This window comes from Arachis hypogaea, chromosome 14 (assembly GCF_003086295.3).
Source record: "Arachis hypogaea cultivar Tifrunner chromosome 14, arahy.Tifrunner.gnm2.J5K5, whole genome shotgun sequence".
Lineage (NCBI taxonomy): Eukaryota > Viridiplantae > Streptophyta > Magnoliopsida > Fabales > Fabaceae > Arachis > Arachis hypogaea.
In genome coordinates this window covers 124,852,499-124,877,319 of record NC_092049.1, presented here as the reverse complement: position 1 = coordinate 124,877,319, position 24,821 = coordinate 124,852,499, and the positions used below count along the sequence as shown (strand labels likewise).

Sequence of the window (24,821 nt, the reverse complement as noted above, 5' to 3'; positions counted from 1 at the left end):
GTAGAGAGAAAAAATTTCTAAAAAATAACACTTATTTGAGAAGAAAAGAAGTGCGTAAGGTCTTGGGTCAAATATGATCATAGAAAAAATTTTCAGTTTCTCTGGCTTGTTAATTCGTGTTTTTAAAAAGTGAGTATCTATCTTTAATTTTGTTAGATTTTCAATCCTATGTTTTGATTATGGCCTAGTTCATTAAACGACATGGAAATTGGCTAATCTACGACTAGTAAGATTCAAAAATCCATGTGACATTAAGAATGAAGCATTTTGTTATTACAAGAAGAACAATTCATTTAATTTATGAAGATGTTCTTAGCCTATACGCAGTTATATATATAGTTCAATCAATTTAAAATGCTTTTTTTTTTCATATAATTTCTTTAACAATCTCATGCATTTGACAATTGACATATATTAATTAAGGTTTTAATGATTATTCATGCAGGAAAAATTTTGAAAAATGAAAAAAAAGTGTGTGAAATCCAATAACAACGATGCTAGAAACATCAATGATGTTTTATACTACGAGTTGTTGGTGAATATTTTCATGTTCCTTAATGTTGTAGAGCTTGCAACAGTATCAAGAGTGTGTAAAATTTGGCGTGAAGCTCGTAGTGATCCTAAACTTTGGCATAAGCTTGACCTTAGTATACTTTGCAATAAGCCTTTTAACATACCCAGAATGCTAGGATCTTGGAAAGATTCAAGTGAAAGACTGACTAAAGTCTTGAGGGGAATCTTAACTCTGAGCGAAGTAAGGCACATTCGTTGTTTTGTGTTCAATTACTATGCTTACTTAAAGGACGAACACTTGCTCCTTGTTGCTGAAAGGTAACACTACTTTCAATTATTCTTTGTGCTCGGATTGCATAATCATATATGCTATATTATATACATAAAGTGTATGTATGTCTAAAAAATTATGATTGGTGACTGGTTTGAGGCTTTGAGCACTTCATTTGTGTGGTTTGATAGGTAATACTATTGAAGCAGAATTTTTTAAGATATTTTTTTCGAGTAGAGTATCGTTTTGTACTCAATGTTTTTTTCTAACGTTTAAATTGTTCTATTCAAGTTCCTATCATTTTAAAATTGTCTCAACGTTGTCTGTCATTAATAAGTTGTTAACAAAATTGACGACGGGACGAAATTGAGACAATTTTATATTAAGATAACTTCAAGTTAAGTTGTAGAATATAAAGTTGTAGCATGAGGATACAAAAGCTATGGCAAAACTTTTTATTCTTCAAGTTAGTAAATCTAGATAATAAGGTGTATCTACTAAAGTTTTTGACGCTCACATTAGTAATAATCTAAAATGAAAAGACATAAGAATTAGAAATAAATTAAACATCTTAAACAAGTGTTAAATTATTTATTTATAGTTTATAAAAAAAATAAAAACAAATTGAATAAATTCATATAAGATTTTACGTGAATATAACCATTATTTATTAACTTTCTCATTATTATTATTACTGAGGTAGAGTTTCTCATGTATCATATTTTCTGGCAGGACTCCAAATCTGAAAATGTTAGTTCTACCTGCCATATGCAACTTATCAAAAGAAGCAATTGAACATGCAATTAGTTTATGGGTAGGGCTTGAATCCATCACAATTACCCGCATGATCAATCATAAGGACATTTTTCCTGCAATTGGCAAATACTGCAAAGGAATTACCGGTCTGAAATTCACTATTGGCTTTGAAATGGATCATGCTAGAGCCTTGATTGAACACACTCCAAATCTCAAGTTCTTGAGCCTTCAATCCATAATAGTGAGCTTTAGAGCATTGCGCTGTGTGCTTGAGAACTTGAAGCATTTGGAGATTGTGAACATCTGCCATAGTCTCATCATAGACAAGCCTGACACATCAAACCGGGTTGTTTTGTACACTTCTCACCAATTGCAACATCATCAATGGCCGCTCCTCCACCGTTTGAGAAAGATTCTGACTTGTCAAAGTAATAACGGGTGTGCCATATGCAAGAATAGGATGGCGGGTCAAAATTATTTGACGAAGAAGGCATTATATGAAATCGTGAATAAATTATATGATCATGAATAAAGAAGCTTGAAATAAATGTGGTTGTTTGAACATACAACATTTGAATTACTTTCATGGAAGTAGCTATTATGAATGACTGTTATTCTTGTTTTGCCATAAATATATATGAGTATCTATGTTGGATAATTTATATTCCTATATGCAAAATTAGCTGTTATTCGGGGAAATGAAATAGTCTTGCTAATATCTAAGAATGGCAATGGGAAGAAGTGAACACATATTCCAATACCATACATGTTCCGAATATTAACTATCTATTCCATTACTCTTTCTATTATTTGCAAATATTTTATTTATTGTCTCAAATCTATAATCGTCGTCAGTGCTTTATAAATCCATATATATTCATATTTATACTCATATTCATACTCGTCCAATCTTAAACGTGATACATTTTGTCTTTGTTTTTATGACATTTCTCTTATGGTCCTACCTAAAATATAATCTATGTCCTAAAAAAAATATAAAGTACTAAAATATCATGTAAGTTACAAATATAATAATTAAAATTAGGAAAAGTATAGGTAACAAACAAAATTTTTGAATAATGTGTAAACAATGTGAATTAATAGGATTAAAAGAGTAAATTTAATTAGTAACATTAAATTAGGGTGTAGTGTATTTTTATTTGATTGGTGGTTGTTCATATTGTTCAAAATTTTCATTGTTCCCCTAGCACTCTCCTTAAAATTATCAAACTAAATTACAAATTCTATTTAAGCAATCTTAAAAAAAATTTAAATTCACCAAACTGAATTTATCAAATTCAATAATCTGTCTCATTAAAATTTATGTTTTGGAAGTGTGGGACGACCACTACTCAAACTCACTCTATACCGAAACAATTATCATTAGGTACCCATATCTGCCCTTAAATTTAGTCAACTATTGAAACACTATAAAAAAATTACTGAAATAGCAACCGATTTTAGTGACCAACAAAATCAGTTGCTAATAGTGACCAATTATTTTTTTATATAAAAAAAAAGTTGGTCGCTAATTTCTAATTTAGAAACCGATTTAGCGACTGCCACAAAAATCATTCTAGTTAGAAGCTAAATTAGGAATTAGCAAGCGAACTTAGTGACCAACATTTTTTGGTAATAAAAACTATATCAGTCACAAAATCGATAGCTAATTTTATCATTAGCAACCGATTTAGATACTAACATAAAAAATAGCTGAAAATTTGTTAGTTGCTAAATTGATCGCTAAGGTGTTGATCTCTAAATCGATCGCTAATAATAAAAATTAGTGACCAATTCAACGACTAACAAAAAACTAAGGTGATAAAGTAGTAGATCACAAAAAACTAGGCTAAAAATTGTTGGTCACTAAATCGGTTACTAAGGAGTTGGTTTCTAAATCCGCCACTGATGATAAAATTAACTACTAATTCAACGACTAATTAAAATATAAGGGGATAAAGCAGTTGGTCGCTAAAATCAATTGCTAATTTTATCTCCAGCGACCGATTTGGCAACCAACATAAAAAACATGCTGAAAAATTATTGGTCTCAAAATTGGTTGCTAATTTATTAGCACCTACACTAAGAAAAATTTTAAGTATCGTTAGATTTACCGTTGGATTCATCAAATAAATTCGCGAGTAATCAGTTTACCGTCGTCCCAGGGTTGACGGTATAAACGGCTTGTTACCAGCGGATTTTCCATCGGTGTTTTCAATGCATTTGTCGAGACTGAGTTGACAATTATCCGATGGTAGTATTTTTTATTTTATTTTTATTTTTTTGGACACTAATAAACCACAATTAGTAGTCGAATTAAGTTAACAAAATTATTAGCAGAAATATAAAATTATCAAAAATTAACAAATTATTTTGTTAAAAATAAATGATCTGAAATACAAATTAATGTCACAAAAGTAGAGTATAATGAAGTAGACAAAGAAAAAAAAATAAAACCCCAACCCCTATAAACCCCGGTAATCGTCATTGTCGTCGTCGTGGCTCCCCTGCTAAGGCGTGAAGAAGGTGCTGATGTGGGTGCCCCACCAGCAGCGTTGCCTTTGGAATCAGCAGCGCCGCTGCCTCCAGCGCGTATCTACTAGTTGTACTCCTTCATTTGCTGTCGCAATTGATTGAGCTACTTCAGCTTCTCCGTCAAGTCCGAGCTGATTGCAACGGCTCCTCCCACGCATGCAAGAAGATCGTTGTACCTCTGCTCAGACTACTCCGCTTACTGGTGAAGCTTCTGTGTCAGCTTCTGCTCCTCCTCCCTCAAGTCAACAACCTCCTAGGGATCGACAAGGCTGGTGGCAGAGGCAGAGGAAGCCGCCAACGCAGAGGAGTGGAGACCACTAATGAAGAACGACTCCAACTCGAAGCGACGATTCTTGTGGGGGCTCAAAGGTGGTGTTGCGCCGAATTCGATCCCTATCTACCATTGAGGTCTCGAAGCCGGCTTTGTCATTCCCATCAGGCAGCTGAGATTGCTGGGTCTCGGCCTCCAATCGCTGCGTCTAATCCTTCTGTGTGTCAAAGCACCAAAGCTTACAAATGAGTAACAAGAAGATGAAAAATATCCAATAATAAAGCTGATGTTTGAAGCATATTTCTCTCTCTGAAAACTTCCAATCAAAATCTCCACCGTTTAGAATGAAGAACAAGATGAGATAAAGCTACAGTTCAAATTTCAGGCCGATCCAACAATGAGAGAATGAGAATCTGCTGTTTGAAATCTGTTACTTTGCACAAAAATGGAAATTCTGTTTTTTCCTCTTCTCTATCACTTTGTGGTAGGGATGACAAAACTCTCCGAAGCACGGGAACTGCCCCAAATGGGGATCCGAAGACGGAGAATTTTCTCCGTTGGAATGGGGCCAAAATCTCTCCGAGGCTGACATGGAGACCCGAGCGGGGATCCCCGCCCCATTTTCGATAATCTCCGAATTATTAAATTTACTTAAATACCCTTAATAATTTATTCTAATATAAATGTTTTAGTCATTTCACATACCATATATATATATATATATATATATTGAAAAATCTAACCCTAATTTTAAAAGTGTCTTCCCTTCTCTCGATAACACTAATATTGTGTCGTCCCACTTCCTAGTAACCCCAGAAGGCCAAAACTCGCAAATCCAAATCTCCTATAGCATCACAATCATACCCATTGCCATTCCTACTCAGTGCTCATAGTGTCGTCACCTCCTTGCCGCCTCATTGTCTCTGATCGCGGCGTCCTTTCCCTCTTCAACATTACGTGACTGTGTCCTTGTATGTTGTTATAATATTTTTTTATTTTTTATTACAACTTTCATATAAATGATCAATATAGGAAGATAGGGAATGGGACCCCACGGAGAATAAAAATTCGCGAAAAATAGAGATTGGGGACAATATTCCCCCATGATGAGGATTGGAGCGGGGATGAGAAGCAAATCTAGGGGTGCAGACGGGGAGCGGAAAGGTATCTCCCACCCTCACTCTGTCCCGTTGCTATTCCTATTTTGTGGCTGCTCTCTTTCACTCTCAAATGCCCCAAAAATTCTAATTAGGGTAATAATGCAAATATACAAGAAGACACTCAAAAAATTAAATTTGAGCCTCACAAAAAAGAAAAAAATCTAACAAATTAAAAGCTAATGATCTTACTACTTTTGTTTTCTCTCATCAGTTATGACCGGAAAAAGATAATGTTACATTATTTAATGACGAAACAAATTAAATTAGTTTTTTAATTCCTAATAAATGCTGTTTTTGTTTTTTGTTGAATGCATTATATTTAAAAACAAAAATGGTATATGCACATTTAATATTAGTTACCAAATTAGCCTTTATATATATTATTTTATTTATTTTAAATATGTATTTTATATTTTAATATATATTTTATATGAATGATTGATTTAATGGTTAATTTTTTATGTACACCTAATATAACTAATTTATTAATGGGTAAACGTATTAGAAAATTCAAAATGATAGTTATGAATGACTAAAGGTTGTAATTGTAAATTTTTCTGTTGATCAATTATTTTTTTTCATACAATTTCTAGTTGAACAGTATATTAAATTTTATAGAATTTTATAAGGTCTTGACTGGTTCTTTATAAATTACATAGAGTCTAAATTTCAATCTTTTTCAATCTTTTATTCACCACAAATCAAAGAGAGTGACATAGGAGGTACGCTTATTTCTTTTTCTTGTCGTATTTCATTCCATGATTGTATCCCTAACCTTGGAGACTCGAGCTCTACAATTTTATCTATATCTTTTAACAAATTTATTTTTTCATTTCGTAAAGAAATTGATTATACATAAATACGGTTAAATCATATTGTTCGAAACTTTTGTTCAAGTCAAATGTTTCATCCATTCTTAAATATATGTTTATGTTTATTTTGAATTTTACACGAATTATAAAAAAGACAATTATTTTGCCACCATTTCAAAATTAGAGGGTATGTTATTTTCTCATCATATGTATTGTTGCATAATAGATCTATTTTGCACATTTTTTTAATGGTTTTCATTTTTTTCAAAAGCTCAACGTAATAATAAGAGACATATGAATAGTTATATATGCAACATATCTTTAGTCACCAAAAAAATGTCTAACACATCTTTTGTGCAAAAGTATCTTTTTGAATTTGTGTGACATTTTTTTTTAAATTTCTTACCTCTTTTTAGATTTGTGTGAATTTTTTCTGAATTTTTTGTATAGATTTTTTTTTATTTCTTTTATACTGAATTTTTATTTAGGTTTGATAAAAAATAAACTCTAGAGCTTTCAATCATAGAAGTTAGGATATTATGTCATGAAATCAATTTTTTTTAAGTTTAAATTATTAGAAAAAAATATATAAATAATTATATCTCTAACATTTAAAATCAAGTTAAGTTGGTCAAGCGGTTAGCTCACTAGTCCACTTAAACAAGTGTTAGGAAATTAGTCCTTGGCAAACCAAAAAAAATATCTCCAACATTTAATACATGAAATAATTTTTTTTAACTTATTATTTAGGTTGTTCAAAAAAAGTGTATATAAGAAAAAATAATTTACCTTTGATTTCTGAATGATACTAAGTACTTGCCTTAAAAAGTTTGTTAAAATGTGTTAAAAAATAGGTCAAAATGATCTTAATAACAATAATTACTCTTTTTAATTATTTTAGTTGTATTCTCTTTCATCCATTAATTTTGGGGTATGATTGAAGAAGAAATTATAGTATTAATAATATTCAATTCCATTAATTTGGGCAGAAAAAAAATACTAAAAAATGAACAGTTATTTGAGAAGAAAAAAGGAGTGCATAATATAAGGTCTTGAGTCAAATATGATCATAGAAAAAATCTTCAGTTTCTCTATCTTGTTAATTCGTGTTTTTAAAATTTGGGTATCTATACGATATGAAAATTGACTGATCTAAGACCGGTAAGATTCAAAAATTTATGTGACATTAAGAATGAAACGTTTTGTTATTACAAGAAGAATATTTCATTTATGAGGTTGTTCTTAGCATACGCAGTTATATATATAGTTCAATCAATTTAAAATGCTTTATTTCCATAAAATTTCTTTTACAATCTCATGCATTTGACATACATTAATTAAGGTTTTAATGATTCGTGCAGAAAAACTTTTGAACAATGAAAAAAAAGTGTGTGGAATCCAATAACAGCGATGCTAGAAACATCAATGATGTTCTATACTACGAGTTGTTGGTGAATATTTTCATGGCCCTTAATGTTGTTGAGCTTGCAACAGTATCAAGAGCGTGTAAAATTTGGCGTGAAGCTCGTAGTGACCCTAAACTTTGGCATAAGCTTGACCTTAGTGTACTCTGCTATAAGCCTTTTAACATACCCAAGATTCTAGGATCTTGGAACCTTGAAGATTCAAGTGAAAGAATGACTAAAATCTTGAGAGGAATCTTAACTCAAAGCGAAATAGGACACATTCGCTGTTTTGTGTTTAATTTCTATGCTTACATAAAGGACAAACACTTGCTCCTTGTTGCCGAAAGGTAACACTACTTTTAATTGTTTATGCTCAAATTGCATAATTATGCTATATTACATTTATAAAGTGTATGTATGTCTAAAAAATTATGATAGGTGACTGATTTGAGCACTTCGTTTATGTGATTTGATAGGCATAATATATACTATTGAAATAGAATTTTTTTGAGATCTTTTTTTTTTTAATATCAATAGGAGATGAGACTAATTTTTTCTTTGGACGGTAATAATATAAGATTTAGTTTTTCAACTATTATTCTCTCTAGTGTCTTTAGATATTATTTCTAATAAGATAGAAATATAGAAGGGTGCCAAAGTATATAGATTAAGATAACTTCATCAAGTTGAGTTGTAGAACATAAAATTCTAACATCAGCATATGAAGCTGCGGTAGAATTTTTTATTCTCCAAGTTAGCATATCTAGAATAATAAGGTGTATCTACAAAAGATTTTGATACTCAATTCAGTAATAATCTAAAACTAAGCTGTATCTTAAACATGTATTAAATTATTTATTTATAGTGTTTGAACGAGAAATTTAAAAAGATTCAAATAAATTCATACAAGAATCTGCTATGTGAATATAATCATTATTTACTAATTTTGTTATTTTAAAGGATCTAAATTATTTATTATTATTATTGAGGTAAAGTTTCTTACCTATTATATTTTTGGGCAGGACTCCAAATCTGAAAAGGTTAGTTCTACCTGCCTTGTGCAACTTATCAAAAGAAACAATTGAACATGCATTTAGTTTATGGGGAGGGCTTGAATCCATCACAATTACCCGCATGACCAATCATGATGAGATTTTTTCAGCAATTGGCAAATACTGCAAAGGAATCACCGAATTGAAAATCACTAGCTGCTTCGAAATGGATCATGCTAGAGCCTTAATCAAACACACCCCAAATCTCAAGTTCTTGAGCATTCAATCCATAATAGTGAACTTTAAAGCATTGTGCTGTGTGCTTGAGAACTTGAAGTATTTGGAGACTGTTAACCTCTGCCACAGTCTCATCATGGACAAGCCTGACCCATCAACCCAGCTTGTTTTGTACACTTTTCGCCAATTGCAACATCAATGGCCGATCCATCATTTGAGAAAGGTTCTCTTTTGTCTAAGTAAAAGGTGTGTCATATGCAAGAATAAGATCGGTGAAAACTATCTGATGAAGAAGCCATATGAAGTCTTTGAGGATCTTTGGCGTCAAGATGATATAACATCTCTAGCACATTATTGAGATGGGTTTGAATAAATTATATCTTGATGAATGAAGAAGCTTGAAATAAATATGGTTGGTTATGATGAAATAAATTTCATAAACATTTTCTTCATTTTCTTTTGTCTTTCTTTTTAGTTATTGTTAGTTGGTCCTTGATCATCATTATATATCCTATACATTTGGTAAACCTTTTTTTATTAAGATGGTCAAACTTGTTTTCACGTGCAGATGTACAATCTCATAACCGACATATATGTTATATTGCCCGTCGATAAAAATAAAAAAAGAGAGGTTTACTTGAATTAAACTAGACTACCGGTTTTTTTTTTCTTTTTTCTTAAGGATAAACCAATTTTTTCTTTAAACTGCTACATAACAGATATGTTAGTCGTTGAATATACATATATTCACGTGAACACAATTTGAATTACTCTCATGTAAGTAGTTATTATGAATTACTGTTATTCTTGTTTTGGCATAAAGATATATGAGTATTGTTCATATTATACTCTGACCCAAAAACAGCCAAATTCAAAATGAAAAAGTCTAATTAAGAGAGGTGATCTAATCAATACTCATCCGATTTTAAAGAGGTCGAGCACAAAGCACAACGATATGAGTTTGGTCCAATTTATCTAAATAAGCAATCAACATGGACCTCTATGATGGTTTGGAACAATCATGCAGATCCAGAAGAATCATGGACCTCTAAATAAGCGATGAGTTTGGAACAATCATGTAAATCGGGAAGAAACCCTCTTTGGAGGGAAAGATTTATTTATCGAAGAGATCATGCGGGTTAGGATTCTCAGAAACTTTAAAAGTCTTAACATGGACCTCTATGATGGAACGGCTGACCCGAGACATCACTTAAGCAACTTAAAAAGCCGGATGCACTTGGTTGACGCGTCAAATGCAACTCGTTGCAAAGTGTTCCCGACGACATTAACCAAAACGTCGATAAAGTGGTTTGATAGTCTACCACCAAGGTCCGTGACCTGCTTTGACGATCTTGCAAGAAAGTTTTTCACTCGATTCTCAATCCAGAAAGACAAAGTCAAACATGCTCCAAGCCTCCTAGCGGTCAAACAAGAGATTGGAGAAACTCTCCGAACTTATATGGAAAGATTCAACAAAGCCTGCTTGGAGATTCAAACTTTGCCTCTAGAGGTAATGATAATGGGGCTAGTTAATGGCATCAACGATTCTCCCAATCCAGAGCAAAATGACATTCGACTTCTCTGTACGAGGTACAAGAGTGAGCAGAAAAACACATCAACATGAAAGAGAATGCCTAACTAAGAGAGCTGACTCCAAGACAAAATCTTTCTCACCATACTCAGGATAAAGAGAAAGAAGCAAAAAAAAAAGGATGAGTATAGCTCAGAGAAGCTTCAAAGGTATCATAATTATACCCCTTGCGAGTTTCTCTTGTTGACATCTACAGAAAGATCTGCCATATCAAAAAGCTTCCACCACCTTGGCCCATCAAAAACAAGAATGGTGGAAGTCGGACAGAATACTGCAAATATCACAAGATATATGGACATTTCACCAAGAATTGCTATGACTTGAAAAAACAGTTGCAACGAAGAAGATCAAAGACTTTGACCAAGAATAAAGCAAAACGTTTCAGAAGAAGCAAAAAGAAGGAAAAAAAAGGGGTCAGATATTTATAAAACCCAAGGGGCAAAATAACAAATTCACCCCCTCATTTATGGCGTGCACGGTTATTAAAAGTAACCCTAGAGAAACATCCAAATGATTACGAAAAGACGTAATGCTTCAGGTTCATAAAAATCACGTTGAGTACCCAACCTAATCCCTCAAAAGGTGGTATGCTCGATGTGATGCGCCGACACCACAAGAGATCAGTCTGGCCTACAAATGCTTGAGTCCCACCTAATAAAGCTCGGCCTCAAATAGGGACATTATTCATACCCTAACCCAAAAATACAGTCAGACCCAAAATGAATAAAGCCCAATTAAAAGAGGCGATCTAATCAACATCGTCTCACCCGACCTCACAAAGGTCGGGCACAACAACATGATTTCGGTCCAACTTATAAACAAGTAGCCAACTTCGACTATCTCTCATCCGCTTCTAAAAAGGAGACCTTAACAACCTCCTTAATAAGAGGGAAACGACTATCCATCATCAAAGGCGGAACTACTTTAAAAAATAGTTATTGATTCTACATCTACACCTATAAATACTCTGACACCCTCAGGTATATTTCGAATCCAATCTACTAAAAACCTGTTAAAACTCTTGCTGACTTAAGCTTTCGAGTTTTTTGCAACTACTACGTACCCCCACTTCTGCACAAACAACTCGAACGGATTCATCCTCGTTGGAGAAGATATCGGACAGATAATTCAAAAGCGTTTAGACTTTATGTTCAAGCTCAAAACAACTCAATTTCAAATAACTCTCACAACAAATATTTATGTTGGATAATTTATATTCTTATATACAAAATTAGATGTGTTATTTGTTAGAAATAAAATAGTGTTAATTATTTAGGACAAAAATCATGACTACTTGCTTTAACTTGAGTAAAAAAAAATCATACTGTTAAAGACCTAAAGTCCACTTTAAAGGAAAAAGATGGATATCTATTAAGTATTAATCTCCTTATATATTAAAGATAATTGTTAATTTGTTATAATGTCTAAAAATATTTGTCTAACTTATTAAAAAAAGTTAAAAATTAATATTTAATTTTAAAAATAAAAAAATAAATAATTATTAAATATTTAAAATTTATTATAAAAATAAATTAAGCAAAATTAAACACTAAGTTATAGCTATGAAATTCACATAAATGTCCCTAGGTGCAAGCTAAGTACGAAAAGTTGCATGCATTATATATAGTCATGAAGTGGTATAAAACGTCTCATATATGTGTCTCTTTCTATATTGATTTGCTCGTTGGTACTAGGATGAAAACACACTAGGTCATGTGAGGTTTTATTGTTAAAAGATCAGGATTGTAATTTGTTAAAGGTCTGTTTAAATGTGTGAGTACGATCTATTTAAAAAAATTAGTCTGGCCTAGAGTCTGTTAACAAATAAAAAGTTTAAATTGGACTAAAATTTTAAATAAGCCTAAGATCTAATAAGATACAGATAATTTTTTTCATATAATTATAAAAAAAGATTCGATAGATTAGCAGAAATAATAAGATTTTTAAATAATGGTTTAGAATACAAACCTCACGTATAATATTTTAGAAAATAATTTATATGCATAGTAATTTTGAATAGGTCCAGACTAATTTGACTAGTCTTGTAAATCTTTCAGTAAGTTTAAATTTAATCTCTTAAAATGAAAAGACTTTACTATAAATTTAAGCCTAAATATTTGTTTTTATTAGATCAAGCCAGATTCATTGACGGCTAGATTTAAAACTCTTGGCAGACCGTCTCACCGGATTTCATCCTTAGTTGATAGTTGATACACTCATTAGTTTAGTTGAATTAACTTTTAGAAAATTATTCAATTTTTTTTTTTTTGTTGGAAGATAAATCTAGAGTAGCTCTTTTTGTCTAAACATAAATCTCGTTTTTCTTTCTTTCGTTTTTTTTTAAATAACACAAACTTAGAGTTAAAGTTATGCTTGTAATTGCATCAATGTTTTCTAATGATTTTTTTTTTTGGCCACTAAGTTTTCCATGATTTAAACATGTATTTCTGGTCAACAGTTAGGCCTTAATTTAATTTGATAACTAAAAATGAATCAGATTCTTATGAAGCTTTTCCCCCTTGGATATGAAGATTTTTGTTATTTGATTCTTAGGATGATTTTTTTTTTTTTTTGGTTTATTCTTATGATGATTTTCTTGTGCTGTGAATATGAAGAATCTTATTTTTTTTCTGTCAAGAAACTCTTTGTGTTTATTGGGTAAAACTATTTTCGTAAGACTTATGATTTTGGTGAACATTGAAGCTCTTCTAGGATTGTTTTGATTTGAAATTCGGTTCTGTTGACCCAATATAATAGAAAACTTGAAATGAAGTTGGGTTTACTTGGCCCATGTGATCGAATGTTAAAAGAAACCCGAAAGAATAGTTTGACCCAACAAAAATATAAAAATAACAAGATGTTGAGAGTGGGATTTGAACCCACGCCCTTTCGGACCAGAACCTTAATCTGGCGCCTTAGACCAACTCGGCCATCTCAACTTTTGATGTTCTTGTGTTTGTAATATTAATCCAATTTAGCATTGTATATTCAAAATTTCAAATCCAACAAGAAAAAATGAAATAAAAATGACAAATAAAACGGCGTCGTCCACCATTTTTAACACCAGCTGAAAAATTCGTACTCTCTAGAATGAAAATCAGAATCGAAACCCTCCGACGAGACGCCATCATCGATAAACTAGCTTTTCAATGGCACTATAACGAACGAATTAAATTGTAGGGTGTCTTTTGTTTTTCATCAAAATCAAATTTTTACCTTCAAACTCTGCAAAAAATAAACAATTCTTTCTTATTCCGGTGAAGCAAAATGGATGATGGTACGGCTACTAATGCAGATTCATCTTCATTGTTGAAGAACCCAACAGTATCAAAACACACCCTTCAGTTACTCCTCACTGCTTCCGACACTTCTTCGTTGGAAAACTCCCTTGAATCTCTCACAGAGACTGCAAAATCCCATGGTGGTCGTTCAGAGCTTGCTTCCAAAAAGGTCCTCGCTGCTGTTCTAGAAGTACTTGAACACCATAATCATAATCATGATATTATTGCTTTGTGTTTCAAGCTCCTTCGAAACCTGTGTGCTGGGGACATTGAAAATCAGAACTCGTTTATTGAGCACAATGGGGTGGCTGTTGTTTCAGATATTTTGAGGTCAGAGGTTGGTTCTTCTTCTTCTTCTTCTTATTCTTTGGGCTTGGTTCGTTGGGGAATTCAGGTTCTGGCGAATGTTTGTCTTGCTGGGAGAGAACACCAGCGTGCTGTTTGGGAAGAGTTGTATCCAGAAGGGTTTGTGTTGCTTGCTAAAGTTAGTAGCAAAGAGACTTGTGACCCTTTGTGTATGGTGATTTATACTTGTTGTGATGGGAATCCGGAATGGTCTCAAATTCTGTCAAGTTATGATGGGTGGCCTGTAATGGCAGCAATTGTGAAAACTGCTTCTTCTGGTTAGTAGCTTTATGCTCTTGCTTCTGTACTTTTCTTTTTCAAGAAAAAAAAAATTGTAGTTTCTTTGTTTAAATATAGCAACTTTATGGGGAAGTAATCACAATAATAAGTAGTATAAGATAGCAGTATTTGGTTATTTGGGTGGATGAGAGCACTGTCTATTGTTGTTTTATACTTTCTTGTGTAAGATGCTATAATTTGGGTGATGAAAATACTTGTTCTGTTCCCCTTTTTTATTCTTTCATTATTTGTGGTTTATTTGTTCATTTATTTTTTGTATCCTTTGCTTTTTCTGTTGTTGCTGTTGTTCTTTTTCTTCTTCTTCTAGGTTATTTTGATTTTCTTAATCATTGGTTTATGTTGATCTAGCTGGTTTTGCTGAGGATTGGCTAAAGTTGCTTCTTTCAAGAATCTGCCTCAAAGAATCTCAATTGCCTGTGTTATTTCCAAAATTACAGTATGTGGATGATCCTTTGGGTGAAGAAGATACTGAGTCCAAGGATGGTCAGTTTTCCTCTGAACAAGCTTTCCTTTTGCGAATCCTATCGGAAATCTTAAGTGAGCGGCTAGAAGATGTTACTATCTCAACAGATACTGCATTGTTTGTTTATGGAATATTCAAGAAGTCTATTCGGATTCTCGAACATGCAGGGAGGGGCAAGTCTGGTCTTCCTAGTGGCTCTCCCGAAGTTGATGTTCTCGGCTACTCGCTCACAATATTGAGGGACATTTGTGCTCAAGATAATGCGAGAGGTAACAGGGATTATGCAGAGAGTGTTGTTGATGTGCTATTCTCTTATGGCTTCATAGAGTTGCTCTTGTCTTTGCTTAGAGATCTTGAGCCACCAACAACAATCCGGAAAGTAATGAAGCAATTTGAGAATCAAGATGGTATTGGTGCTAGTAGTAGTTCTTTAAAACCATGTCCTTACAGAGGGTTCAGGCGAGACATTGTTGCAGTTATTGGAAATTGCGCATATAGAAGGAAGCACGCACAAAATGAAATCCGGCAGCAGAATGGGATTCTGCTGCTATTGCAGCAGTGTGTTATTGACGAAGACAATCCTTTCTTGAAAGAATGGGGCATATGGTGTGTAAGGAATATGTTGGAGGGCAATGAAGAGAACCGAAGGGTAGTTGAGCAGTTGGAGTATCAGGGAACAGCCGAAGTCCCGGAACTTGCAGCCCTTGGTCTTCGAGTGGAAGTTGATCCGAGTACTATGCGTGCAAAACTTGTAAATGTAACATGAAGTATCTTGAGAAAATGGAGACACAGTTTTTAGGATAATAGCAAAGGCATTGCTCCTTGTTTCATTTAATGAATTGGAACTGTTTTGGTTATATTGATTAGTATAGGAAATAAAGATGCTAGAGATTTTTCTAATGTGATGAGTTCTGGTTTCTAATTTAATATCATTCTCTGTTGAAGAATTACTGAACTAGTAAAAAGAAAAAAGATGCATGAGAGTTTGGGAAATTTCCCACTTAATACATGTGAGTATGTGACTATTGATATTTATGTATGACAAGTTAGTGAAATTACATCAAACAATAGAACAAAACCTTAATAAGTTATAGAAACAACAATTGATAGAGTTTATTGTTTATTATACAGTGAGTTTCTTTTCTTTTCTTCAACCTATCATTCTCTTCAAAATTGTTTACTGTTTTAATTTACAATGATCATTAATTCATTATCCTAATGTTAGTAGCTCTATTCAAATGGTTAGATTCTCCTTCATGGCAAGGAATGACCCAACTATTTTCCCTCCAACATCAGGGAACTCTTCATGGCCAGGAAGGGGTCTAACTTTGCCCTTTCTATCAACATCAACAGGGTATTTCATTAGATGTCCTCTCATCTCTGTTACTTCATTTGCTGCATACTGTCTCCAGTTCATTTCACCCATCGCTTTAACCCTTCGCACGCACTCGAGGCTCTCTGGCTGCAAGAAACAATCTTCAATTGTTCCTGTGTGTTCTGCCCAAAGCGACATCCTATATCCATGGACCTACATAGCATAGTTTCATAAAATTATTGCTAAATAGAAGAACATGCTAATGGCTTACAAAATAAGAGTGTAGAAAAACAATCAAAACTATTATCAACACAAGTAATCTCCTTTTCCTCCTAAAATTCAAATTGAGAATTTTGTCCCCGCATGTTCCCAACAGGAACATAATGCATATTAAAGAGCTGCCTAGCCTGCTACAGTGCTCAATAAAATATGACCATAGTTGGTATGCATGGCAAATTCTAGAGATTGGAAAAATTATAGGTGATTAAAAATTCTTAAATGTTCCTATCACATTAGCTACATAATCCACATAAACCGTTATTAGTATCCATTGATGGGAAAAGAGAAGCTTACTTGTCCAAGGGGGTAAGTAGATTTTCTTGCCCAGGTATAATGTGGTTGATAGGCTCCCATTGCAATCTCACTGTCTCTTGTTCCTTCCATAGAGCGTTGATTGATGTTTGCAGATCCCAATATCACATATTCATCATCAACTATCATGCCTTTCGAATGAACATAAATCATGAAACGCCGGCTATTTCGACTATTTGCCTGGAAATAGAGCATCAACATACAAAAACTTAATAGCGCATTCATTAACAAAAGAAGGCATGCAACAGAAAAAATTGTGAAGAATTCAAATGTTTGTAGTGACTTTTAGAAAAATAGCTTGCAGAAAATTAAGTTCTAAGAGGAAAACAAACATATTACGAAACTGGATAAGAATATTGTAAGACACAACTGGTTACTTTCTGAGTATCAATAACCAATTGAAATGGAAGATACCAAACAGCTGCCATCTGAAAGTGGGATTTGGCTCATCTAAAGTGCAGTAGCACTTCTGGGAGTAAAGTGTAACAATCAAACCATTGATGAAATAACCAAGGTTTTTAGATTTAATAATATTCAGACACATGCTTAACTCTAGATAATTTGAAACTGTTGGTGAGGTGCCTATTGGTACTAGAAATCTAGAATTTATAATAAAAATGTGAAACTAAATGGCAGAAAAAAAGTATGTAACTCGGAAAAGAAGGACAAGGAAGGTGGTGTTCATGACATACTTGGACACTATTTGCCTGGGGAGGAGCTCCAGAGACCGTGACATTATCATACATACTTGTGGCCTCCCGATTGCCTAGACAGAAAAAGTTCAAATAGTCTTGTGGAGAGAATGCTGCTTCAACCCCAGCATCAACCAAAGCCTTGTAAACAGTGTCATACATCATTTGCATTGTATTATTCTGCATAGAAAATGAATCCAGATCAACCAGTGCAATAAACCAAGTACCCGTGTTTTAACTTCTCAGCATTGTGGTCTATATCAGACAACGGTGATAAAATAGAAAAATGATCAAATATGACAATGGTAGCACAGTAAAGCTGATATGCGATTCCAGGTCAGAGTGAACAATGCCAAATGCAAACTTATCCGATTGAAAGGTTCAATCAAATCCGATTCTGTTAAATAAAATGCTTTTATACTGTTAATTGAATCATACCTGCCAATACAGAATCCTTTGTGTAGCAGCCCCGGTCGGAACACCTTCTGGCCACATTGGAATAACAATATACACTGCAAATCTTTCATGTGCTTTTATCTTTTCAGCAATCTTCAGAGCAATTTCCAATGGTATCAAATTATTAGCACCTGCCAAAGCATAAAGCCTAAAGATTAACATAAAAGAGACCATTATAAAATCTATTTGCCACATTGTTAACATTGCTTTATTCTTCCACTGGACTAGTGAATTAGTTTAGCATCTACATTCCTATAATATACTTTTCAATGAGATTTTTGTTCCAACTACAAAATAATCTGCTGTATCAGTTAGCTTTTGATGCATATAACACACCAACATGGCATGGCATACCACACACATCTATAAGACTGTTTCCCTAGGTATGTTTTGTAGGACACTTACATACATTAGTTCTGCACATGTTACTTCATGCTCAATAAAACATCCATGGTTCTAGTATGAAATTGCTTATTTATTTTTTACTTTTTACAAAACGGTTATGCAGAAAGATGTGCTACATACCAAGATCTTTATGTTGACTCCAATTGTATGAAGACCCAATGAAATATTGATTCTCTATATAAATGTAATGCTGTGCAGCTCGAATGGCCTTCACATATGCTGTATGTATGCTCATGTCGATCAGCACATTCTTCCCACATACTAGGTTCTGCAACATATATACACACCAATGTTTGACCTTCTGATCACACATGAACAATTGAAACAAGCACTAGAAATGAAAAATTGAAACATAAAGCTTCCATTTACCTTGCTAGAAGCTTCTTTTGGATCCTTTGGAAATCCTTTAACAGAATTTGAATCAATTGAACGAAATATCTACATCCCAAAGTAAACAGAATGATAATTCCCTTACTAAGAAAATTGAAGAAAAATTGCTTCTAGAAAACTAAAACATCTATTTGGTATTTAATAACCAGTTACCTGAACATGCCAAGACTCAGGATCATCATGACCAATACAAGGAAGATCAGTCATGCGAATGATATCTGGAATTCTTTCCAGCTTAAGCAAAGCATCATCATATTTCTTTAACTTTTTGATCCCATGAGGTTTTGAAGCTCTTAACCAGCGCTCCTCAAAATTTTTCAAAACATCATAAGCTGCTGGACCATCAATTTTGGAATGCAAGTCATGCCATGGCTCCCGGGGACAACCACCTACATTACCCTGCAACATAATTATATCATATGAATAAATTGACCTGCTTATTTGAAACAATAATATTTATAAATTGCTGCAAAATGTTCCTATCTACACATATTCATAATTTAAATTGCTTCATAACTTTGTATTCTGCACGAAAGTTGTAAATGTGCAATTGGGGGAGGTAAATAGAAATAACATCATTCTTGTATTAGGTTAAACATATCCCAAGAAGATCGCAAAAACATTTCTCAACTACCCTTTGACTTCCTCTAAAGCTGGAACTATACATTTTTTAAAATACTTTAATTTAAATATTTTCAGAAGATTGATTTAAAGCTCTAGTTAGTCGTGATAATGAAACAAAATGGAGTTGGAAATAAGAGATTACCGTGAAAGTAGGGTTGTGATAGTCATCTTTATGCAGTGTATGCAGGGTCCTAAGTATAGGATGATCGGGAGTATCATAACGTCCATCACACAAATCAAGTCCACCAACAAATGCTATTATTTTTCTCATGTTATTTCCAGCATCAGCATCCACAATAACAGTTTTCTGATGATGTGTATATATTGTTCCAACTTCCTAATAAGAGGAATAAGACGAGATTCAATATAGAAATCTGAAACCAAAATCATTAAATTATGTGATAACATGAAAAGTGATCCAATGCAAACAAGTAGATATCACTGCTGGCAAACCAGAACTTGCCCCAAATTCGAAGTTGCAATTAAAGCTTCACATTCCTATATGAAAAAACTTGTGGATACACTCAATAGAAATATAAAAACAATTGACAACCTTTGCAGCTAAAAGATACTCATGCAAATCTTGAGTTAAAGCTTTAAGCTAGCTCGTAGGAAGTAGGTTTAATGTCTAGACTACACAAAATTTCACGTTAAGCTAACCAATGATATAAACATATATGTTTAATCATATGTTCATGAACACTCATTTATGTTAATGTAATATAGCTTGATGTCTGATTTTATAACTACCAACAAAAAAATAGTCATAAATAAAATATTATATTCTTATGAGCTACAGCATTAACCAATTCATGCAAGGCTTTAGAGAATAACAATGTTAATAAGAAACAGCACTTCAGCAAAATCTGTAGAGAGAATCAACCATAAATAAAATAAAATAAAATATTTCAATTGGACAGTAGTTGTCAAGCCTGACCTTTTGCTTGTACCAGCTATGTCGTTTTCCAGCACTGCGAGGACAAAGCAGCACATGCACTGAAGAATTCTTGAAAAATCGTCTGGTTTCCTCATCATGAGTTGCCATGACACCATCCTGAATGTAAAGTTGAAGACTTTTACATAATCAAAACTAGCAAGGGAAAAATATAAGTATCAAATCCCTAAAAACATTTTTGTTTAAAGAAGCAATAACAGGATTACCAATAGTCTTAATCTTACTTGTCGCAGAATAAACATTTATTAGCGTAAGACAAAAGAATGGCTTTGCTATGTCAATTATTTTAGTTATGTTACCATCTAGACTAGAACATCACAAGGATAACCTAGTTTAAGAGGTTAACATCACGCTGGTGTGAGTTTTGTGCAGATAAATTTTGAGTAGAGACCAGAGATTCTAGTTTAGGAGTACCACTAGCCAATATATACAGTGTCCCAAAGTCCAAGAGAAAAACAAATTTCAAAAATATTAAGATGATTATATGTAAGTTAAGCACCAGCAATGGAAGAACAGAAACATTGTCAAGAAGTATGAAAGTAGTAAGTAGGAAAAAATATTTGTGGATTCAATTCCAAAAAACGAGTATATTTTAATATGCAGAACAACTTTCAGCATCTCAAATTTTTGTTTTTTGTTGCAAAAACTGACATGTAAACCTTTTCATGTAAAAAATGTAAACCTTTCTATACAAAAAGGAAGTCACAATCAACTAAGTTCAAAAGATATAAGAGTGTATTTTTCATAAGAACAATGAATCAAGGATGTGATCATGTAGACAATTTCAAACCAAATCCCACCAGCCCATCCAAGCAAATAAATGCAGTAAACATAATTGAAATGTAGTAATACTTACTGTTTTATAACCCAAAATGCTTCTCGATGTAGGGTCGTCCCATACAAGGAGAAGCACTCTTACTCCTTCCTGTGACTTTGACCTCAAAAGATCACCCAAGGCATAATCCGATGCTTTGACAGCACCATCCCTTATTAATGTAACTTTGTGCCACACTGACCATCCTGTAATATAAATCAAACGCCGAGCTTGACGTATGGCATCATAGATGTCATACCAACACTTTCCATTCACATAAGTCTTCCCATTGTCAAGAAACACGTTAGGGAGGCAGCCATCTGGAACATGAGCATCTTGATATAGAGTAACCGTTCCACCTTTCCTCAAAGGAAAATAAGTCGCAGGAACTCCAATGTACTCAGGCCCTGCTCCAACTCCTTGATGATAAATGCTTAGTTGTGCCATTGGGATATACTGAATGGATAATCTCAGAACAGCACCTGGCTTACAAGGCTTCCCACTACTATTTAGGATGGGATAGGTGCCTTCGACCAGCTCCCCCGAGTATATCTGTTCCACTGGAATTGCCACGATGCCAATGAGCTGTGAACCGACAACATCACTGTCTTTAACAACAAAGTGCACTTCAGCAGCATGATGTGCAACAGGAACATAGAAATGTTGCATCCAAACAGGATTTTCACTATTGCTAATCACAAAAGTCCTCCCAATTACAGCGTTTGCTACAGAAATTGTTACATAAGGATCACTGGTAATCACCTTATTCATAGTTCCTTCAATTTTATTGCCCATAGTGCCAGGTAATTTACCGAACATATCACCTAATGTTTTGTGGAACATGTCCATATTAGGAAGATTTTTGGCCTCAAGCACCCATATATCCAAATTTCCATGTAGAAGCAGAACTCTCAATGACCCTTTATTCTGCACTGGAACAATCTGCACAGACTCATTAAATGAGCCAAAACTAGATGATGAAAGTTTAGACGAATCCACCCGAGAAGAGTAGGAATTTCCCCATCCTGAGAAGGAGTTATTAGCATGTCCATAAAAGTCATCTTTCTTCTGCTCTATTTTTGAAGTTGAAATGGAATGCATTAGGGGCCTCACTGGCTGTTGAGGTGATGACACAATATCACTAGGCGTGCTATCGGACAACCGAACATTGCTCATAAGATCATCCAAAGGCGGGTAAGTAATAGCACTCGGAGAAGGCTTGGAATCATCACTGGGTTGTGGGGTTCCACTTCCACCACCTGTGGAGCTAGTGTTCTCCACATAGTAGGGACCTGCAAAGCTATTGGTTCGCGAGTGGGCATCGGATTGCTGAGGAGACAAATAGGCCTCATTTTGTGGATAGTAATACTGAGATGATCCATATGGCAAGCTACTGGTGTGAGAATGGGAAGCTCGAGACGGACTCTGACTCCCTGGAGGAACATGGTAGGGATAAGCAGGGTAAGGATTGGTAGGAGCACTAGGGGCAGTAGCCAGATAAGATGTCTTCGGTGGTGGCTGGTTGAAGTCTAAGGGAGCACATGAGGAGGGTGATTGAGGATGAGGGGGGCAGGGATAGTCGATATGGCCCGAACCAGAGTATGATAAGGATGATCTAGGAGGTGGGGGATAGGAATAATTGAAGGAATGTGAAGGATTATAAGGGTATGGATAGGGAACATGTTCATATGGATTAGGAACTGGAATTCCAGTTGGTGGAGGTGGGTATGGTTGGTAAGGGTTGGGAGGGTAAAAGTATGGGTTTGGATATTGGTTTGGAGATCCATTATTATCCATCAATTAACCACAGAAACACAAAATTCTAAACCCCCAAAAGGCAAAGAAAAAGGATCAAACAATTTAATTGCCAACGTAAAAGGGTGTAAAATAATGTCTCAAAATAGAATCATTCAAAGAGCGGTTTATGCTAATTGGATTTCAATTGATACAATTACAAACTAATTGTACATGTAATACACGGAAGTTCCGAATAAGAATACAAATAGAGCAATATGCGAAGTGCTTGAATGATTATAATTTGGATTGATCAGACACTGGTGATACGTATATCAATGGTGAATGTTCAAGGAAACAAAGAAAGTTAACTCAAAGATGAGATTTTCTATTTTTATTAGGAGAAAGAGAGAATTAATAAAAATAAAAAAACTCACCTTCTCTTTTTTCTATGGAGATTCGGAGATTGAAAAAAAAATGCAGAAATAAGCAGAATAAGAACAAGACGAAGATCCAGCTGATGAAACAAAGTTTTTGAACTCCGGCAACGCTCTCTCTCTCTCTCTCTCTCTACTAACCAGGTCAGCATTGACTACGTGTACAAAGTGCCCGAAGGATACCGGCATGGCAGGTTGGGGAAGTGCTGATGTTTCTTCTTTTTCGGTTGGTGTGAAGTTACCGGTGGAACAAGTTGTCCATGAGATCTTCCACGTGGGAGGATTTTATTGGATCTACAGGCGTTGACCCATGCCTGACAAACTTAGGATACAAACACCAAATTGATCCCAAAAAGTTGATATATGAATTCTTAATAAATTTTTATTCATCCTTAAAAATTAATTTTCCGAGACATTGGTATTTCTTTTGTTTCTCAGGAAAATAATTTGTTTTAAAAATATGTTTTTTGGAACTAATTTATTATAATTGATCAATCACCTTATAGTTCGGTTTTTAATGTGCATTATGAGTCATAATTCGACTTTATTTGTCTTGATTTTAAATTTGCAAAGGACAATCTTAATAGTCATTATTCTGACTTAATGATCAAACATCAATTTTATTCATCAACTCTATACTTATACAAAGACATCTATTTTTATATCTCAAAGGAAAAACTCACACATAATAAATTTTATTTCATATTTAACATTCTATCATTAATACTTATTAACTTGAATCTCGGAGTATCTTTTACACATATCCACTCTCTTTGTTCTTTGACATCCGAATTATTCTCACTCCATTAAAAAAAAAGTATATTACAATAGCGTAAGAGACAAGATATATTTCGGAAGTTCGTCCACACAATTTATTTAATTAAAATTTTAATTCAAAACGAGAAAGATCAATTTATTTAACAAAATTAATTCTTGAAAAATTTTTAAAAATAAAAGCTTGTTAACAATCACAATGTCCTATATGAAATTTTTTAAAAATCAATTTGAATATTTATTCATTCTTTTTATCTTATAACTATTTAGGGGTGTATATGGATCAGATAAAATCGAATTTGTCTTAGTCTGAACTCAATTTTAAATAGTAATTAAATTTATTTTTAAAATTCTTATCCAATTCTAAACCCAATAAAAATTTTACTGATTTTGGACCATTATAAAATCTGATTTAGACCTAATAAAAATTAGTTTAAATGAAGCTTATAAACAATTAAGATAACACTTTTTTATAAATAAGATAAAAATTTATTTATTATTAAAATATTAATAAATTTAAATTTGTTTATGAATTTTAATTTCATGTATCTTAGGGCAAAAAACCATTATAAGCCAATGCCATCTAGAATTTACGTATATAAGCCAAACCGAAAATAGTTTCAGTAATGCGCCAGAACGTATATTAATATAATTCGAACCAACATGGTTCGAACTGCATTTGTTAGTAATTCGAACCAGGG

At 33.5% G+C, this 24,821-nt stretch overlaps 4 protein-coding genes and 1 non-coding gene across 5 annotated transcripts; 3 read left to right on the top strand and 2 right to left on the bottom strand.

The window, feature by feature from the left end:
• The first annotated feature begins 451 nt into the window (after positions 1-451).
• On the top strand, positions 452-2,202 carry LOC112740596 (F-box/LRR-repeat protein At3g48880). Its single transcript, XM_025789239.3, has 2 exons — positions 452-831; positions 1,517-2,202. Exons 1-2 carry the CDS (start codon positions 461-463, stop codon positions 2,070-2,072), a joined length of 927 nt encoding a protein of 308 aa, XP_025645024.1. The 5' UTR covers positions 452-460; the 3' UTR covers positions 2,073-2,202.
• A 5,492-nt stretch (positions 2,203-7,694) lies between these two features.
• On the top strand, positions 7,695-9,311 carry LOC112743124 (F-box/LRR-repeat protein At3g48880). Its single transcript, XM_025792342.1, has 2 exons — positions 7,695-8,071; positions 8,747-9,311. Exons 1-2 carry the CDS (start codon positions 7,695-7,697, stop codon positions 9,309-9,311), a joined length of 942 nt encoding a protein of 313 aa, XP_025648127.1.
• Positions 9,312-13,402: 4,091 nt separating this feature from the next.
• On the bottom strand, positions 13,403-13,483 carry TRNAL-AAG (transfer RNA leucine (anticodon AAG)). The gene has a single exon. It is a non-coding gene; the product is annotated as a tRNA-Leu (tRNA).
• Positions 13,484-13,552: 69 nt separating this feature from the next.
• On the top strand, positions 13,553-15,833 carry LOC112743981 (uncharacterized). Its single transcript, XM_025793429.3, has 2 exons — positions 13,553-14,448; positions 14,819-15,833. Exons 1-2 carry the CDS (start codon positions 13,812-13,814, stop codon positions 15,697-15,699), a joined length of 1,518 nt encoding a protein of 505 aa, XP_025649214.1. The 5' UTR covers positions 13,553-13,811; the 3' UTR covers positions 15,700-15,833.
• Positions 15,834-15,917: 84 nt separating this feature from the next.
• On the bottom strand, positions 15,918-23,527 carry LOC112743980 (phospholipase D beta 2). Its single transcript, XM_025793428.2, has 10 exons — positions 21,218-23,527; positions 20,344-20,460; positions 19,549-19,743; positions 18,936-19,181; positions 18,762-18,830; positions 18,513-18,660; positions 17,970-18,118; positions 17,532-17,711; positions 16,822-17,019; positions 15,918-16,461 (listed from the first exon to the last, which is right to left on the bottom strand). Exons 1-10 carry the CDS (start codon positions 22,970-22,972, stop codon positions 16,168-16,170), a joined length of 3,351 nt encoding a protein of 1,116 aa, XP_025649213.1. The 5' UTR covers positions 22,973-23,527; the 3' UTR covers positions 15,918-16,167.
• Positions 23,528-24,821: the final 1,294 nt, after the last annotated feature.

Bases quoted from the DNA above. Each gene is read 5' to 3' on its own strand.
- LOC112740596 (XM_025789239.3), top strand. From the start codon at position 461: ATGAAAAAAAAGTGTGTGAAATCCAATAACAACGATGCTAGAAACATC. The intron at 832-1,516 runs GTAACACTACTT...ATTTTCTGGCAG, and splicing joins TTGCTCCTTGTTGCTGAAAG to GACTCCAAATCTGAAAATGT.
- LOC112743124 (XM_025792342.1), top strand. From the start codon at position 7,695: ATGAAAAAAAAGTGTGTGGAATCCAATAACAGCGATGCTAGAAACATC. The intron at 8,072-8,746 runs GTAACACTACTT...ATTTTTGGGCAG, and splicing joins TTGCTCCTTGTTGCCGAAAG to GACTCCAAATCTGAAAAGGT.
- LOC112743981 (XM_025793429.3), top strand. From the start codon at position 13,812: ATGGATGATGGTACGGCTACTAATGCAGATTCATCTTCATTGTTGAAG. The intron at 14,449-14,818 runs GTTAGTAGCTTT...ATGTTGATCTAG, and splicing joins TGTGAAAACTGCTTCTTCTG to CTGGTTTTGCTGAGGATTGG.
- LOC112743980 (XM_025793428.2), bottom strand. From the start codon at position 22,972: ATGGATAATAATGGATCTCCAAACCAATATCCAAACCCATACTTTTAC. The intron at 19,182-19,548 runs GTAATCTCTTAT...ATTATGTTGCAG, and splicing joins ATCACAACCCTACTTTCACG to GGTAATGTAGGTGGTTGTCC. The intron at 17,712-17,969 runs GTATGATTCAAT...TTTTCTATGCAG, and splicing joins AAAGGATTCTGTATTGGCAG to AATAATACAATGCAAATGAT.